Source organism: Oncorhynchus kisutch, linkage group LG28, assembly GCF_002021735.2.
Source record: "Oncorhynchus kisutch isolate 150728-3 linkage group LG28, Okis_V2, whole genome shotgun sequence".
NCBI lineage: Eukaryota > Metazoa > Chordata > Actinopteri > Salmoniformes > Salmonidae > Oncorhynchus > Oncorhynchus kisutch.
This window is the reverse complement of record NC_034201.2, coordinates 38384834-38400006: the sequence shown is the minus strand read 5'-3', so window position 1 is coordinate 38400006 and position 15173 is coordinate 38384834. Positions and strand designations below refer to the sequence as shown.

The 15173-nt window shown below is 44.8% G+C and overlaps 1 protein-coding gene across 9 annotated transcripts in view; it reads left to right on the top strand.

Moving 5' to 3' along the window:
* The window catches only part of LOC109872506 (rap guanine nucleotide exchange factor 6), a 165715-nt gene that overhangs the window by 132334 nt on the left and 18208 nt on the right, over positions 1–15173 (top strand). For 8 of the 9 annotated variants that reach the window (XM_031807449.1, XM_031807447.1, XM_031807451.1 and 5 more), the window contains 6 exons: positions 6255–6495; positions 7482–7590; positions 7669–7952; positions 9049–9260; positions 11790–11913; positions 14895–14918. In XM_031807449.1, the coding sequence (XP_031663309.1) occupies positions 6255–6495; positions 7482–7590; positions 7669–7952; positions 9049–9260; positions 11790–11913; positions 14895–14918 (994 nt within the window). The remainder of the gene's footprint in view (positions 1–6254; positions 6496–7481; positions 7591–7668; positions 7953–9048; positions 9261–11789; positions 11914–14894; positions 14919–15173) is intronic. The other variant, XM_031807448.1, reaches the window with a different exon arrangement.

The window sequence follows — 15173 nt, the reverse complement described above, 5'->3', positions numbered from 1 at the left end:
CAACGCTGGGACCGAGAGACGGAAGCTATTTTTCAATCTCAAGGCCATCAGACTGTTAAATAGCCATCACTAACACAGAGGCAGCTGCCTACATAGACTTGAAATCATTGGCCACTTTAACAAATGGATAACTAGTCACTTTATTAATGCCACTTTCAATTGATTAAATGTATTTAAATGAATTTCACCTTTATTTAACCCTGTAGGCCAGTTGAGAACAAGTTCTCATTTACAACTGTGACCTGGCCAAGATAAAGCAAAGCAGTGTGACAAAAATACAGTTACACATAAACAAACATAGTCAATAACACAATAGAAATATCTATGTACAGTTTGTGCAAATGTAGAAGAGTAGAGAGGTAAGGCAATAAATAGGCCATAGAGGCGCAAATAATTACTATTTAGCATTAATACTGGAGTGATCGATGTGCAAGTAGAGATATATTCACTTGGCTATGCATGTCTCTCTCTAATATCAATATGCCTTGTCCATTACTGTCCTGGTTAGTGATTACCGTCTTATTTCACTGTAGAGCCTCTAGCCCTGCTCAATATGCCTTAACCAACCATGTTGGTCCACCTCCTACATATGCGATGACATCACCTGGTTTAAACATCTCGAGACTATCTCTCTCTTCATTACTCAATGCCTAGGTTTACCTCCAATGTACTCACATCCTACCATACCTTTGTCCGTACACTATGCCTTGAATCTATGCTATTGTGCCCAGAAACCTGCTCCTTTTACTCTCTGTTCTGAACGTGCTAGACGGCCAGTTCGTTTAGTCTTTAGCCGTACCCTTATCCTACTTCTCCTCTGTTCATCTGGTGATGTGGAGGTTAATCCAGGTCCTGCAAATCAAAATAAAATCAAATCAAATGTATTTATATAGCCCTTCGTACATCAGCTGATATCTCAAAGTGCTGTACAGAAACCCAGCCTAAAACCCCAAACAGCAAGCAATGCAGGTGTAGAAGCTCGGTGGCTAGGAAAAACTCCCTAGAAAGGCCAAAATCTAGGAAGAAACCTAGAGAGGAACCAGGCTATGTGGGGTGGCCAGTCCTCTTCTGGCTGTGCCGGGTGGAGATTATAACAGAACATGGCCAAGATGTTCAAATGTTCATAAATGACCAGCATGGTCAAATAATAATAATCACAGGCAGAACAGTTGAACTGATGGACTGGGGACAGCAAGGAGTCATCATGTCAGGTAGTCCTGAGGCATGGTCCTAGGGCTCAGGTCCTCAGAGAGAGAAAGAAAGAAAGAGAATTAGAGAGAGCATACTTCAATTCACACAGGACACCGAATAGGACAGGAGAAGTACTCCAGATATAACAAACGGACCCTAGCCCCCTGACACACAAACTACTGCAGCATAAATACTGGAGGCTGAGACAGGAGGGGTCAGGAGACACTGTGGCCCCATCCAATGACACCCCTGGACAGGGCCAAACAGGAAGGATGCAGTGCCTAGCTCTACTCCCACCCCCCAGGTGCTCTCATTTGTTGACTTCTGTAAACGTAAAAGCCTTGGTTTCATGCATGTTAGCATTAGAAACCTACTCCCTAAGTTTGTTTTACTCACTGCTTTAGCACACTCTGCCAACCTAGATGTCTTATCCGTGTCTGAATCCTAAATTAGGAAAACCACCAAAAACCCTGAAATCTCCATTGCTAACTATAACGTTTTCCGACAAGATAGAACTACCAAAGGGGGCGGTGTTGCAATTTACTGCAAAGATAACCTGCAGAGTTCTGTATTACTTTCTAAGTCTGTACCCAAACAATTTGAGCTTCTACTTCTAAAAATTCACCTTTCCAGAAACAAGTCTCTCACTTTTGCCGCTTGCTATAGACCTCCCTCTGCCCCCAGCTGTGCCCTCGATACTATATGTGAACTGAGTGCCCCCCATCTATCTTCTGAGCTCGTGCTACTAGGTGACCTAAGCTGGGACATGCTTAACACCCCGGCCATCCAACAAACTAAGCTTGCTGCCCTCAATCTCACACAAATTATCAATGAACCTACCAGGTACAACCCCAAATCAGTAAACACGGGCACCCTCATAGATGTCATCCTAACTAATTCGCCCTCCAAATACACCTCTGCTGTTTTCAATCAAGATCTCAGTGATCACTGCCTCATTGCCTGCATCTGTAATGGGTCTGAGACCAAACGACCACCCCTCATCACTGTCAAACGCTCCCTGAAACAGTTCTGCGAGCAGGCCTTTCTAATCGACCTGGCCGGGGTATCCTGGAATGACATTGACCTCATCCCGTCAGTAGATGATGCCTGGCTATTCTTTAAAAGTGCCTTCCTCAACATCTTAAATAAGCATGCCCCTCTCAAAAAATGTTGAACTAGGAATAGATATAGTCCTTGGTTCACTCCAGACCTGTCTGCCCTTGACCAGCACAAAAACATCCTGTGGCGTTCTGCATTAGCATCGAATAGCCCCCGTGATATGCAAATTTACAGGGAAGTTATGAACAAATATACACAGGCAGTTAGAAAAGCTAAGGCAAGCTATTTCAAACAGAAATTTGCATCCTGTAGTACTAAATCAAAAACGTTCTGGGACACTAAAGTACATGGAGAATAAGAGCACCTCCTCCCAGCTGCCCACTGCTCTGAGGCTAGGAAACATTGTCACCACCGATAAATCCGCTATAATTGAGAATTTCAGTAAGCATTTCTCTACGGCTGGCCATGCTTTCCACATCGCTACCCCTACCCCGGTCAACTGCCCGGCACCCTCCACAGCAACCCGCCAAAGCCCCCACCGTTTCTCCTTTACCCAAATCCAGATAGTTGATGTTCTGAAAGAGCTGCAAAATCTGGACCCCTACAAATCAGCCGGGCTAGACAATCTGGACCCTCTCTTTCTAATCTGTCCCCCCCTGCTCCTCTCTGTCCCCCCCGGCTCCTCTCTGTCCCCCCGGCTCCTCTCTGTCCCCCCTGCTATAGACACATTATGGCTCCATTAAACACCACTAGTAATGTGCTGCTCTTGGACGCTCTCCCAGAAAAGGGCATCAGGCCAAAATGTCTCACCCACCCAGGGTGACCATTAACATCTGCTAACCATGTGTATGTGACCATTAACATCTGCTAACCATGTGTATGTGACTATTAACATCTGCTAACCATGTATATGTGACCATTAACATCTGCTAACCATGTGTATGTGACCAATAACATCTGCTAACCATGTGTATGTGACCAATAACATCTGCTAACCATGTGTATGTGACCATTAACATCTGCTAACCATGTGTATGTGACCATTAACATCTGCTAACCATGTGTATGTGACCATTAACATCTGCTAACCATGTGTATGTGACTATTAACATCTGCTAACCATGTGTATGTGACCAATAACATTTTATTTGTTCCTCTTCCTCCTCCAAGCCAACTGAGATATGAATCATCTTCTAATAGTGTGTTTCTGTTCTCCACCGACCACTGTGAGTAACGGATAGGTAGAGGGGATGTTCAGAGAGAAGTGCAAAGTAATCCCTCCCAAAGCCTGGCTTCAAATTAGATTGAGATGGGATCAGTGAATCTGGAGTTTGAAGTTAAGGTGTTATTCCTCTAGGCCTTTGGTAGGGTGTAAGAAGGCTTGTGTTTGTACTGTGTGTTTATAAAGCCTAGAGTCACTGTGGCAGACTCAGATCTCCACTCTCTGTTTTCACACACACACTGTGCCCTCCCTCTCTCCAGTACACTGATCTGATTGTAAACAGATGCTTTAGTGAAAGCCATGACACAAGTCCTTCTGCCCCGCTGACTTCTCCCACAATGACGCACAGGAAAAAGCTATCATTCTAATCTTTTTTATATTTCCAACCACTGTTCTTGCTCTCTCTCTCTCGCTCTTCCTTCTCTTCTCTCTGGTTCCCCAGCCAGGGGCTTTACACTGTCAGTATCTAGGTGGTTTCTTGGAATGGAATCATTTGGGCTGTTTGTTTGTTTTAGAGACGTTTGGTTTACTCTTCCTAGTTTCCCCTCACATTGTCTTCCCCTTCTTTTATGAGCTTTTGACTTGCGTCTCTCTGTGTTGTATGTCCTGAACCTCAGTCTAAGTTGGACTCTGCGTGGTATTCTCTGGCTTCATCCCAAATGGCACCTGGTTCCCTACATAGTGCTCTACTTGAAAAATATCCTTATGAGACCTGGTCAAACATGGTTCAGTTAATTGGGACCTATTCTTAGTGATGGCTGATTGTGTTTGTTAAAGGAGCCCTGGCTTCATGTTGAAGTACCTTGACCTGCACTCTCTTCTACCTGTGGTGCTCTGCCCCTGTCTACTGTTGCTGCTGTAGCTGGGATTTACATCTAGTGGATCTGTGATGGTGAGCGGGACACGGGCCTGGTGGGGCATTGGGTTAGTAGGAACCCGAAAGCCAGGAGGTTTTCCCTGTTTATACTCTGTCTCGCATGACTCCATCAATGATTGGTTAATCACCTGACCAGAGAGGCACATGGATCGCTCTCATCCAGTTCGGTCTGTATTAGTCCGGTCAGGTGGGGGGTAAAAATAATGATGACATATTATAGGACAATAAATGATTGAGGGTTCTCCCCAAATTATATAAGAGAGGCACCTTGTTGACTGGCTGCGACACCATTTTGTTGTCATACTAGATTGCAGGAAAAGGCAGTCAGTTACAGATGTTCAAAAAGTCAGCAGCACTGCCTTGATAAAGAGGAGAACCCTGTGATTGCTGAAGACCCTAAGCACAAATCCTCGCTAATGAGCCTTATTTTGATCTCAACTCCACTTTTAGTTTGAGTAGGTTGAAATTGATTGGTTGTGGCACGGCTTTACACTGCAATATAATATTTAGACATCTGCAGCAGTATTATTGCTGTGGCTCAGAGATTAGTGTTTCTGCTAATCTTGCTGCTGTAATAGTGATGAGGGTTGTAGTTTTGTGCCCAGCCAGTGTGAGGGGAAACGCCACTAAGGAGCACATAACTACCATAATGACGGTGTCTCAGTCCATTGAGCACGCCTCAATCTACAGGGCAGGGAGGGAGCAGTGCACTCTTAGGCATCTGTCATCTAGGACCGTTCCACCTTTTCTTTCTGTTTACCTCTTGAAGTGATGTCTCTCTTTCTGTCGTTAGACTCCCTGCATGACTGCTCCCAGACAGACATAAACACTATCTACTGCCGATGGATGCCTTTATTCCAGCCTTCACCTCCTCCTGTCTTCCCATACCACTTCTCGTCCTCCACTATTCATGCCTCATTGTTTTACCCTGCTGATGTGTGTGTAATGGACCACAACCACTTTTGTGTGCAAGCAGAGCAAGTATGAAGTTCTTGTTCCCTTTGACATACTGGGAAATGCATCTTACATGCATATCTTTTAACCACAAGGGTTGTTTGCTTACTTTTTAAAACATTTTTGGTCGTTTGGACTAAAGATCTAACGTTAAAAAAACATACTGATGAGCTAGTTAAAAGAGCTAAGATTTAAAGTGGGTTTCTTTTTTAGAAATAGATCTTGCCTCTCCTTGAACAGCAGGAAGCAGATTGTGCAGTCAACGTTCCTGACAGTTTTTGACTATGGCTGGACCTCACTAAAGTCCCTTAAATCACTTCATTACTCCCTTCTTGTTTACAAAGCTCTGTTCCACAAGCTTCCAACATACCTCACTGCCCTGTTGAAATAGAAAAACACAAGATATCAGACCAGTTCGCAGGGTTTGTTAACTCTTGAAGTCACAATACTTTACAAAACAAATTCCACCTGGGTTCCCTGGTGCCGATAGGACCCGTTTTTAAAACTCTGTTAAATGAGTTCACTGAAGTGTGCAATTGTTTCAGTTGACTATTATAACTTGTAATAACCTGATGTTGTGTATTTATAGCTGTCTTCTAGTTTCTCTTTATCTTGAAGTTGTTGTATAGAGGAAATTTGTGTCCTCAGGGCACCATTGCCCACAGTCTCTATTGGGCCCTGATTTAGATACATCATTTGTAACATTTTGAGGGTTAACTTTTGTTCTTGTTTTGAATGCGTTTAATTTGATGCTTCTGTTTATGTATTGGACATCTTCAACATATCCTGCCGAATAAAGATGTCTGCGTCACAGATGGCACCATGTTCCCTCTATTACGGTGCACTATTTTTCACCAGCGCTCTGTGGGTAGTGCACAATATAGAGGAATCGTCTGTGTTCTGGTATTCCACCATAACTCTTCAATCCTGTTCTTCTCCTCCACCTGTTAGACATTCCAGACCAGGTGATCCGGGTGTTCAAGGCTGACCAGCAGAGCTGTTACATCATCATCAGTAAGGAAACCACGGCCAAGGACGTGGTCAGTCATGTGGTCAACGAGTTTGGCCTTATCGCAGCCCCGGAGACCTACTCACTCTGTGAGGTGTCTGTCAGTCCCGAGGGCGTCCTCAAACAACGCAGGCTACCTGACCAGCTCTCTAAGCTGGCTGACCGCATCCAGCTCAATGGCAGGTAAGAAAAATACAGTTCTAGGATCAGATTATCACACTCCAATCATAATGATCAACCATTAGGGGGATAGAAAATGGGAGAAGATGATCTGACCCTGTATCAGTGGTTTGATGCAACATCTTCCACCTTGGTTCCCCTCAGGTCTGAAAATGGGTTAGATTGTAGTGAGACAGGGAGGGACAGCATAGCCTCTCCATCTCCCCTAATTCCCTCCTACCCCCTCGTCTTCTTCCTTCCCTCTCAGAGCACCTCAGCTAAAATGGCTGCCTCGGTCCCCCCGGCTCCTCTCTGTCCCCCCCTGCTCCTCTCTGTCCCCCCCTGCTCCTCTCTGTCCCCCCCTGCTCCTCTCTGTCCCCCCCTGCTCCTCTCTGTCCCCCCCGGCTCCTCTCTGTCCCCCCGGCTCCTCTCTGTCCCCCCTGCTATAGACACATTATGGCTCCATTAAACACCACTAGTAATGTGCTGCTCTTGGACGCTCTCCCAGAAAAGGGCATCAGGCCAAAATGTCTCACCCACCCAGGGAGAAATGTATGGCTAAAATGTCTCACCCACCCAGGGAGAAATGTATGGCTAAAATGTCTCACCCACCCAGGGAGGAATGTATGGCTAAAATGTCTCACCCACCCAGGGAGAAATGTATGGCTAAAATGTCTCACCCACCCAGGGAGAAATGTATGGCTAAAATGTCACAGCACTGTTGGGGCCAGGACCACTCTGGCCAGCATTTTAAGGCTGCTGCCCTGTTGGCATTGACCAGGGATATACATAATATACCAGGGATATACATGGGATATACATAATATACACACAATACATACAATGAATGGTGGTATTTTGGTTATACATTTTCTAATGATGATTTTAATTTTGACTAATTTGTCATTAAATGTTATCTGCTTTGTAATCAACACAATGTGTTCTGATGTCTGTCTGGTATTATCCTCAGTACACGGCTAACCCCTAGTATCTGGTCTCCCCGTCCCCAGGTACTACCTGAAGAACAACATGGAGACAGAGACGTTGTGTTCAGACCATGACGCCCAGGAGCTGCTGAAGGAGAGTCACATCACCCTGCTCCAGCTCAGCACCGTGGAGGTGGGTGTTTATTAGGGCTTGTGTACAGAACTACAACCATTCCTCTCTGTATGTATTAATAAAGTTGTTGCTGTTCAGGTGGCCGCCCAGCTCTCCATGAGGGACTTTGAGCTGTTCCGTAACATCGAGTCCACTCAGTACGTGGACGACCTCTTCAAGCTGCTGGACTCCTCGGGGGGGCTTCAGCAGACACACCTCAAGCAGTTTGAGGAAGTCATCAACCAGGAGACCTTCTGGGTCGCCACGGAGATCCTGAGAGAGCCCAACACCATGAAGAGGACGAAGACCATCAAACACTTCGTTAAGATCGCCCTGCACTGTAGAGAGTGCAAGAACTTCAACTCCATGTTCGCCATCATCAGGTGGGTTTATCCTGGCTTACATTGTTGCGACCAGCAGATGTTTAACTAGGCAAGTCAGTTGAGAACAAATTCTTAATTACAGTGACGGCCTACCAACATTCAGACCACTGTAGGGTTTGCCTGGCTAGAACCCAGGAGAACTGTCCCATACTCCCTGTTCTAGTCTCAATCTGGTTCCATTCATGCAGTTCATTCCATCAGTGTGCCCACAATCAAAACATCTATTCTTTCTACTTTTTGCTTGTCAAAATGTACAGTTATTACATTTATGGTTTGTTATTTTGTTAGCTCAGCCTTTGTATTGCTATATTGAGCTTCTGTTGCCCTGTTGTGCCATCAATCCTCAGGGAGCTGTGTGTGTGTTCCCTACTGTCTGTCCTCCAATGTGTAATGAGTCGTTCTCAATCCCACTGTAGATCAGTCATTTCCCTGGCTGGCTGACTGCCTGGAGATTCCACTTCAGAGCAGAGAACTATGAGGGGACTCATTCTAGAGCAGCGCTGCCAGGGGAAGGGGAGGGGGGAGGAGGAGGAAACGCAAGTCATAATTAGCATCTCTAAATGAAGCTGCTCTGAGGGCACACAGCCACAAGGCTACATAGAGAAAATGAGAAAACAAACATTGAAGAATTCTGGTTTTTGGATTGCATGTTTTGTTGTGAGTGAATGTGTGTACACTCAACCAAAAAGACTCCTTAATTATGATAATGTACATTCCCCAAAGTGGTGCACATTGCTTTCAGCTTTCACTTCTGTATTCCATGAAATGTGTCTCTGTACAGTGTGCATGTTGTGTCTGGGTGCTGGGCTGGACAGTGGAGTGGTCATCTGTTTGGCTAGCCCGGGGGATTTGGGGGGGGCAATAGTTTAGTCTCCAGGGCCACGTCGTGATTTCAAAATTCAGCAGAGGGCAGCACAGATTTTCTTAACGACCGGTTTGTTTGTCCAAAGCAATTTGCGGGCCAGAAAAACGGCAGTTAATTGAGAACTTATAGGTCCATTATCAACACACTTTCTATCTAGTTTCAAATGTGCAAGAGTGTGTTTTTTTTTCTTCATAATAATCTGAACTCTGACCCTCGTCTCCTCCCCTACAGTGGTCTGAATCTGGCTCCAATAGCTCGTCTCAGGTCGTCGTGGGAGAAGCTGCCCAGTAAGTATGATAAGCTGTTCCAGGACCTGCAGGACATCTTTGACCCATCCAGGAACATGGCCAAGTACCGCAATGTCCTGAGCAGCCAGAGCATGCAGCCTCCCATCATCCCCCTGTTCCCTGTCGTCAAGAAGGACCTCACCTTCCTACATGAAGGTATGGAGGCCTTACTCAGTGCCCGCCTAAAATGTCTTCCTCTTGTCCATTGTAAACATATCTGATTAATTGATTAAACCTTTATTTATACAGATTTATCTGGTTACGATAACATCTATTTAGCAAGAGAGCACTGTAACAATGATTATGGTCCTTGTTTTGACAAACGTCATGTTGAATTAGTGTTTTCTATGATGTTAGACCAGTATGCTCGTTGTGCTGTACTAGACTATATAACGTACATCATGCCTAACTCAGGCACTCATCAGACAATCATCTCTTCTTATGTCCACTAGCCACTAGCATTAGCATTCCAGACTTACTGTTTAACCCCTCACCTTGTCAAAATTGGTCTATATGGATAGGACCAAATTGTAATATTTCTAACAGAAGAACTTTAAAAAGCATATTCATGACCATTGCTATTGAGAACACTGGAGAGAATGTTGTCAGACCAAAGGTGAGGACACAACTGACACACGACTGAATCCAAATTACACTGTTGATTTCATGTGAATTTAACGTTTACTGTACTTTTCACAGCATTTGTCAATAACGAAATCTGAAAATACTCTGGAAACGTTCAGTAACATCAGAATTTTCATTGACATTTTAGAGTACGTGAAGATAAGAAGGATGACAAGGGTTTGAATGAGAAGTCTAGCTGCTGTTTCCAAGTGGCTACACACAGTTCCTAATGTCAATGTACCTTTATGACTCAACTGTATGGTGCTTTTGATACTGGAAATGACATGCGTTGTCAAATATGGGAATGTGAAGAGCGACATTTGGACTTGGGTGTGTGGTTTGCCTGTATGACATCAGAGGTATTTATTACAATCCTCAACGTCTCATCTTTCAGAACACATCGACTCTTCCCCAGTTTACAGTATTTTCCATCTCGGACAACAAATGTGCAAAAGTAACCCAATTTAGCGGCAGGGATGGGGCGGCATCTTGTCGTTACTCTGTGCTGAAGTTTATAACGGCTGTTAGTCAAAACCCATACAACGCTGTGAAGCACAGAGCCAGACCTCTGTCATGTGTAGCATGTTACTGTACAGCCACAACGTTCCAATTTAGAAGCTTATCAATAACAAAATCTGCATTTATTTTATTTTATTCGTGTACAGGATGTCAGGGGCTATGAGGGGAACATGCTTTCATTCCATGTAGGGGTCATTGACACGTTGTTTCTGCTCGGATTCCATATGGGCCTGGCTGTTCCACTTCCCCAAGCTCAACTGAAACAGTGGTCACTCTCAAGCTTACTCAAGAGGTTTTACTTCTCCTATCTCCTCCTTCTGTTTCCCTTTCTGCCATCCCATAATAAGAACAAGTTAGAACAGATACGGAGGTTTCTTGATTATACAAAGTAAAAAGTCCAAAAATGGTATCGTACTAAAACAGGAAACTGATCATTGTAATCACATGGGGGAACCCATTGTAATCACATGGTACTTGCACGGGGGAACCCATTGTAATCACATGGTACTAGCAGGAGAACCCATTGTAAATCACATGGTACTAGCAGGAGAACCCATTGTGATCACATGGTACTAGCAGGAGAACCCATTGTGATCACATGGTACTAGCAGGAGAACCCATTGTGATCACATGGTACTAGCAGGAGAACCCATTGTGATCACATGGTACTAGCAGGAGAACCCATTGTGATCACATGGTACTAGCAGGGGGAACCCATTGTGATCACATGGTACTAGCAGGAGAACCCATTGTGATCACATGGTACTAGCAGGAGAACCCATTGTGATCACATGGTACTAGCAGGAGAACCCATTGTGATCACATGGTACTAGCAGGAGAACCCATTGTGATCACATGGTACTAGCAGGGGGAATCCATTGGAATCACATGGTACTAGCAGGGGGAACCCATTGGAATCACATGGTACTAGCACAGGGGAACCTATTGGAATCACATGGTACTAGCACAGGGGAACCTATTGGAATCACATGGTACTAGCAGGGGGAACCCATTGTGATCACATGGTACTAGCAGGAGAACCCATTGTAATCACATGGTACTAGCACGGGGGAACCCATTGGAATCACATGGTACTAGCACAGGGGAACCTATTGGAATCACATGGTACTAGCACGGGGGAACCCATTGGAATCACATGGTACTAGCACGGGGGAACCCATTGGAATCACATGGTACTAGCACAGGGGAATCCATTGGATAATGGTGTGAGAAGTAAATCAGTTGCTCCCATCTAAAGTGAAAAGCTATGAGAACTCATTAACAGCTCCACAGTAAGTGACACACTCCCTTGTAGGTCAGAAACCAGCACTCGCCTCCTTAAATCCAGCCCAATTAAGCAGGTTGAAGAAATCATTGTTTGAGAGTTGACCTGTTGAGTGGTTACATATCTCCAGCCCTATCCCCCAGATTTACCAAATCAAGTGGTGGGGGTGAACGATGTTGTTTTATAACAAAAAAATCCTTGATTGAGCTTTTCTTTAACCTCATTAAAGGGGCAATGACTGATTGTTTCCCCCACAGGTAATGACTCTCACGTAGACGGCCTGGTGAATTTTGAAAAGCTAAGGATGATTGCTAAGGAGATCCGTCATGTGGTCCGTATGACCTCCTCCAACATGGACCCAGCTCTCATGTTTAGACAGAGGTGGGTACTCTCTCCCTTGGCCCTATACTTAACCACAGACTTAGGTTCTATTTAGCCTTTTAAATCCTATTGATATAGATTACATGGACTCTGGTGACCTGATCCTAGACCAGCTGTTCATTGACTACAGCACAGCGTTCAACACAGTAGTGCTCACAGAACTCATCACAATGCTAAGGACCCTGGGACAAAACATTTCCCTCTGCTACTGGATCCTGGACTTCCTGACAGGCTCCCCCCAGGTGGTAAGGGTAGGCAACAACATGTCTGCCATGCTGATCGTCAACACTGGGGCCCATCAGAGGTGTGTGCTTAGTGTTCTCCTGTACTCCCTGTTCACCCATGACTGCATGGCCATGCACGACTCCAACACCATAATTAAGTTTTCTGACGACAAAACGGTGGTAGTCCTGTTTTACCAACAACGATGAGAGCCGCCTATAGGGAGGAGGTCAGAGACCTGGCAGTGTGGTGCCAGGACAACAACCTCTCCCTTAATGTTAGCAAGACAAAGGAGCTGATCGTGGACTACAGGAGAAGGTGGGCTGAACAGGCCCCCATTAACATCGACGGGGCTGTAGTGGAGCAGGTTGAGCGTTTCAAGTTCCTTGGTGTCCATATCTCCAACGAACTAGCATGGTCCAAACACACCAAGACAGTTGTGAAGAGGGCACGACAAAACCTTTTCCCCCTCGGGAGACTGAAAAGATCCTCAAAGTTCAACAGCTGCACCATCGAGAGTATCCTGACAGGCTGCATCACTGCCTGGTATGGCAACTTCTCGACGTCTGTTTGTCAGGCGCTACAGAGGGTAGTGTGTACGGCCCAGTACATCACTGGGGCCAAGCTTCCTGCCATCCAGGACCTACAGTTGAAGTCGGAAGTTTACATACACTTAGGTTGGAGTCAATTAAACTGGTTTTTCAACCACTCCACAAATGTCTTGTTTACAAACTAAAATTTTGGCAAGTCGGTTAGGACATCTACAAATTTGTCCAACAATTGTTTACATACTGATTATTTCACTTATAATTCACTGTATCACAATTCCAATGGGTCAGAAGTTTACATACACGAAGTTGACCTCGCCTTTAAACAGCTTGGACAATTCCAGAAAATGATGTCAGGGCTTTAGAAGCTTCTGTTATGTTAATTACCATCATTTGAGTCAATTGTAGGTGTAACTGTGGATATATTTCAAGGCCTACCTTCAAACTCAGTGCCTCTTTGCTTGACATATCAGCCAAGACCTCCACAAGTCTGGTTCATCCTTGGGAGCAATTTCCAAATGCCTGAAGGTACCATGTTCATCTGTACAAACAATAGTATGCAAGAATTAACACCATGGGACCACGCAGCCATCATACCGCTCAGGAAGGAGATATGTTCTGTCTCCTGGAGATTAATGTACTTTGGTGCGAAAAGTGCAAATCAATCCCAGAACAACCGCAAAGACCTTGTGAAGATGCTGGAGGAAACAAGTACAAAGTGTCTATATCCACAGTAAAACGAGGCATAACCTAAGGCATACCTGAAAGGCTGCTCAGCGAGGAAGAAGCCACTGCTCCAAAACCGCCATTAAAAAAAGCCAGACTACGGCTGGACATGAGGACAAAGATTGTACTTTTTGGAGGAATGTCCTCTGGTCTGATGAAACAAAAATAGAACTGTTTGGCCATAATGAACATTGTTATGTTTGGAGGGAAAAGGAGGCTTGCAAGCCAAAGAACACCATCCCAACCGTGAAGCACTGAGGTGGCAGCATCATGTTTTGGGGGTGCTTTGCTGAAGGAGGGACTGGTGCACTTCACAAAATAGATGCCATCATGAGGGAAGACAATTTTGTGGATATATTGAAGCAACATCTCAGGACATCAGTAAGTTAAAGTTTGGTCGCAAATGGGTCTTCCAAATGGAAAATTACCCCAAGCATTCCAAAGTTGTGGAAAAATGGCTAAAGGACAACAAAGTCAAGGTATTGGTGTGGCCATCAAAGCACTGACCTCAATCCTATAGAACATTTGTGGACAGAACTGAAAAAGCTTGTGCGAGCAAGGAGGCCTACAAACCTGACTCAGTTACACCAGCTCTGTCAGGAGGAATGGGCCAAAATTCACCCAACTTATTGTGGGAAGCTTGTGGAAGTCTACCCAAAACGTTTGACCCAAGTTAAACAATTTAAAGGCAATGTTACCAAATACTAATTGAGTGTATGTAAACTTCTGACCCACTGGGAATGTGATGAAAGGTTAAAAAAAGCTGAAATAAATAATTATTTCAACTGTTATTCTGACATTTCACATTCTTAAAATAAAGTGGTGATCTTAACAGACCTAAAACAGATTTTTTACTAGGATTAAATGTCAGGAATTGTGAAAAACTGAGTTTAAATGTATTTGGCTAAGGTGTATGTAAACTTCCGACTTCAACCGTATATACTAGGCGGTGTCAGAGGACAGCCCCAAAAATGGTCAAAGATTCCAGTCACCCATGTCATGTTCTCACTGCTGCCTCACTTTACCCCTACCTGCATGTACAAATGACCTCGACTAACCTGTACCCCCGCACATTGACTCGGTGCCGGCACCCCCTATACAGGGGGGGGGGAGTATTTAGTCAGCCACCAATTGTGCAAGTTTTCCCACTTAAAAAGATGAGAGGCCTGTCATTTTCATCATAGGTACACTTCAACTATGACAGACAAAATGAGAAAAAAAATCCAGAAAATCACATTGTAGGATTTTTAATGAATTTATTTGCAAATTATGGTGGAAAATAAGTATTTGGTCACCTACAAACAAGCAAGATTTCTGGCTCTCACAGACCTGTAACTTCTTATTTTAGAGGCTCCTCTGTCCTCCACTCGTTACCTGTCTCTGTGTGTGCCTGTCCCCCCATCCTCGGTCACCTCCTTCAGTGGTGGTGGTGCCTCTGCCCTTCCTTGACTGTACTGTTTCAATGTCATTGGGTCTTGCTTGCAGGAAGAAGAGGTGGAAGAGTTTAGGGTAAGTCCCCTGGTAATAGTCCTGCCACCCAGTCACCATGCACGCCCCCCAGTCGCCAGCGCCCTCCCAAACCGCATGCCCCTTACGTGTGTCGATCGGTCCCTAACTCTTTCATTCGCAAATCCATCCTGTACAAAAGATCACCATTGGATCAGACAAGTCTGTTTTGCATTGTGTGTGCATCCTGCCATTTTACCCAGATTAATTGAATGTTCTAACCATTTTTGACTGTCAAACAGAATGGTATGTTTCATT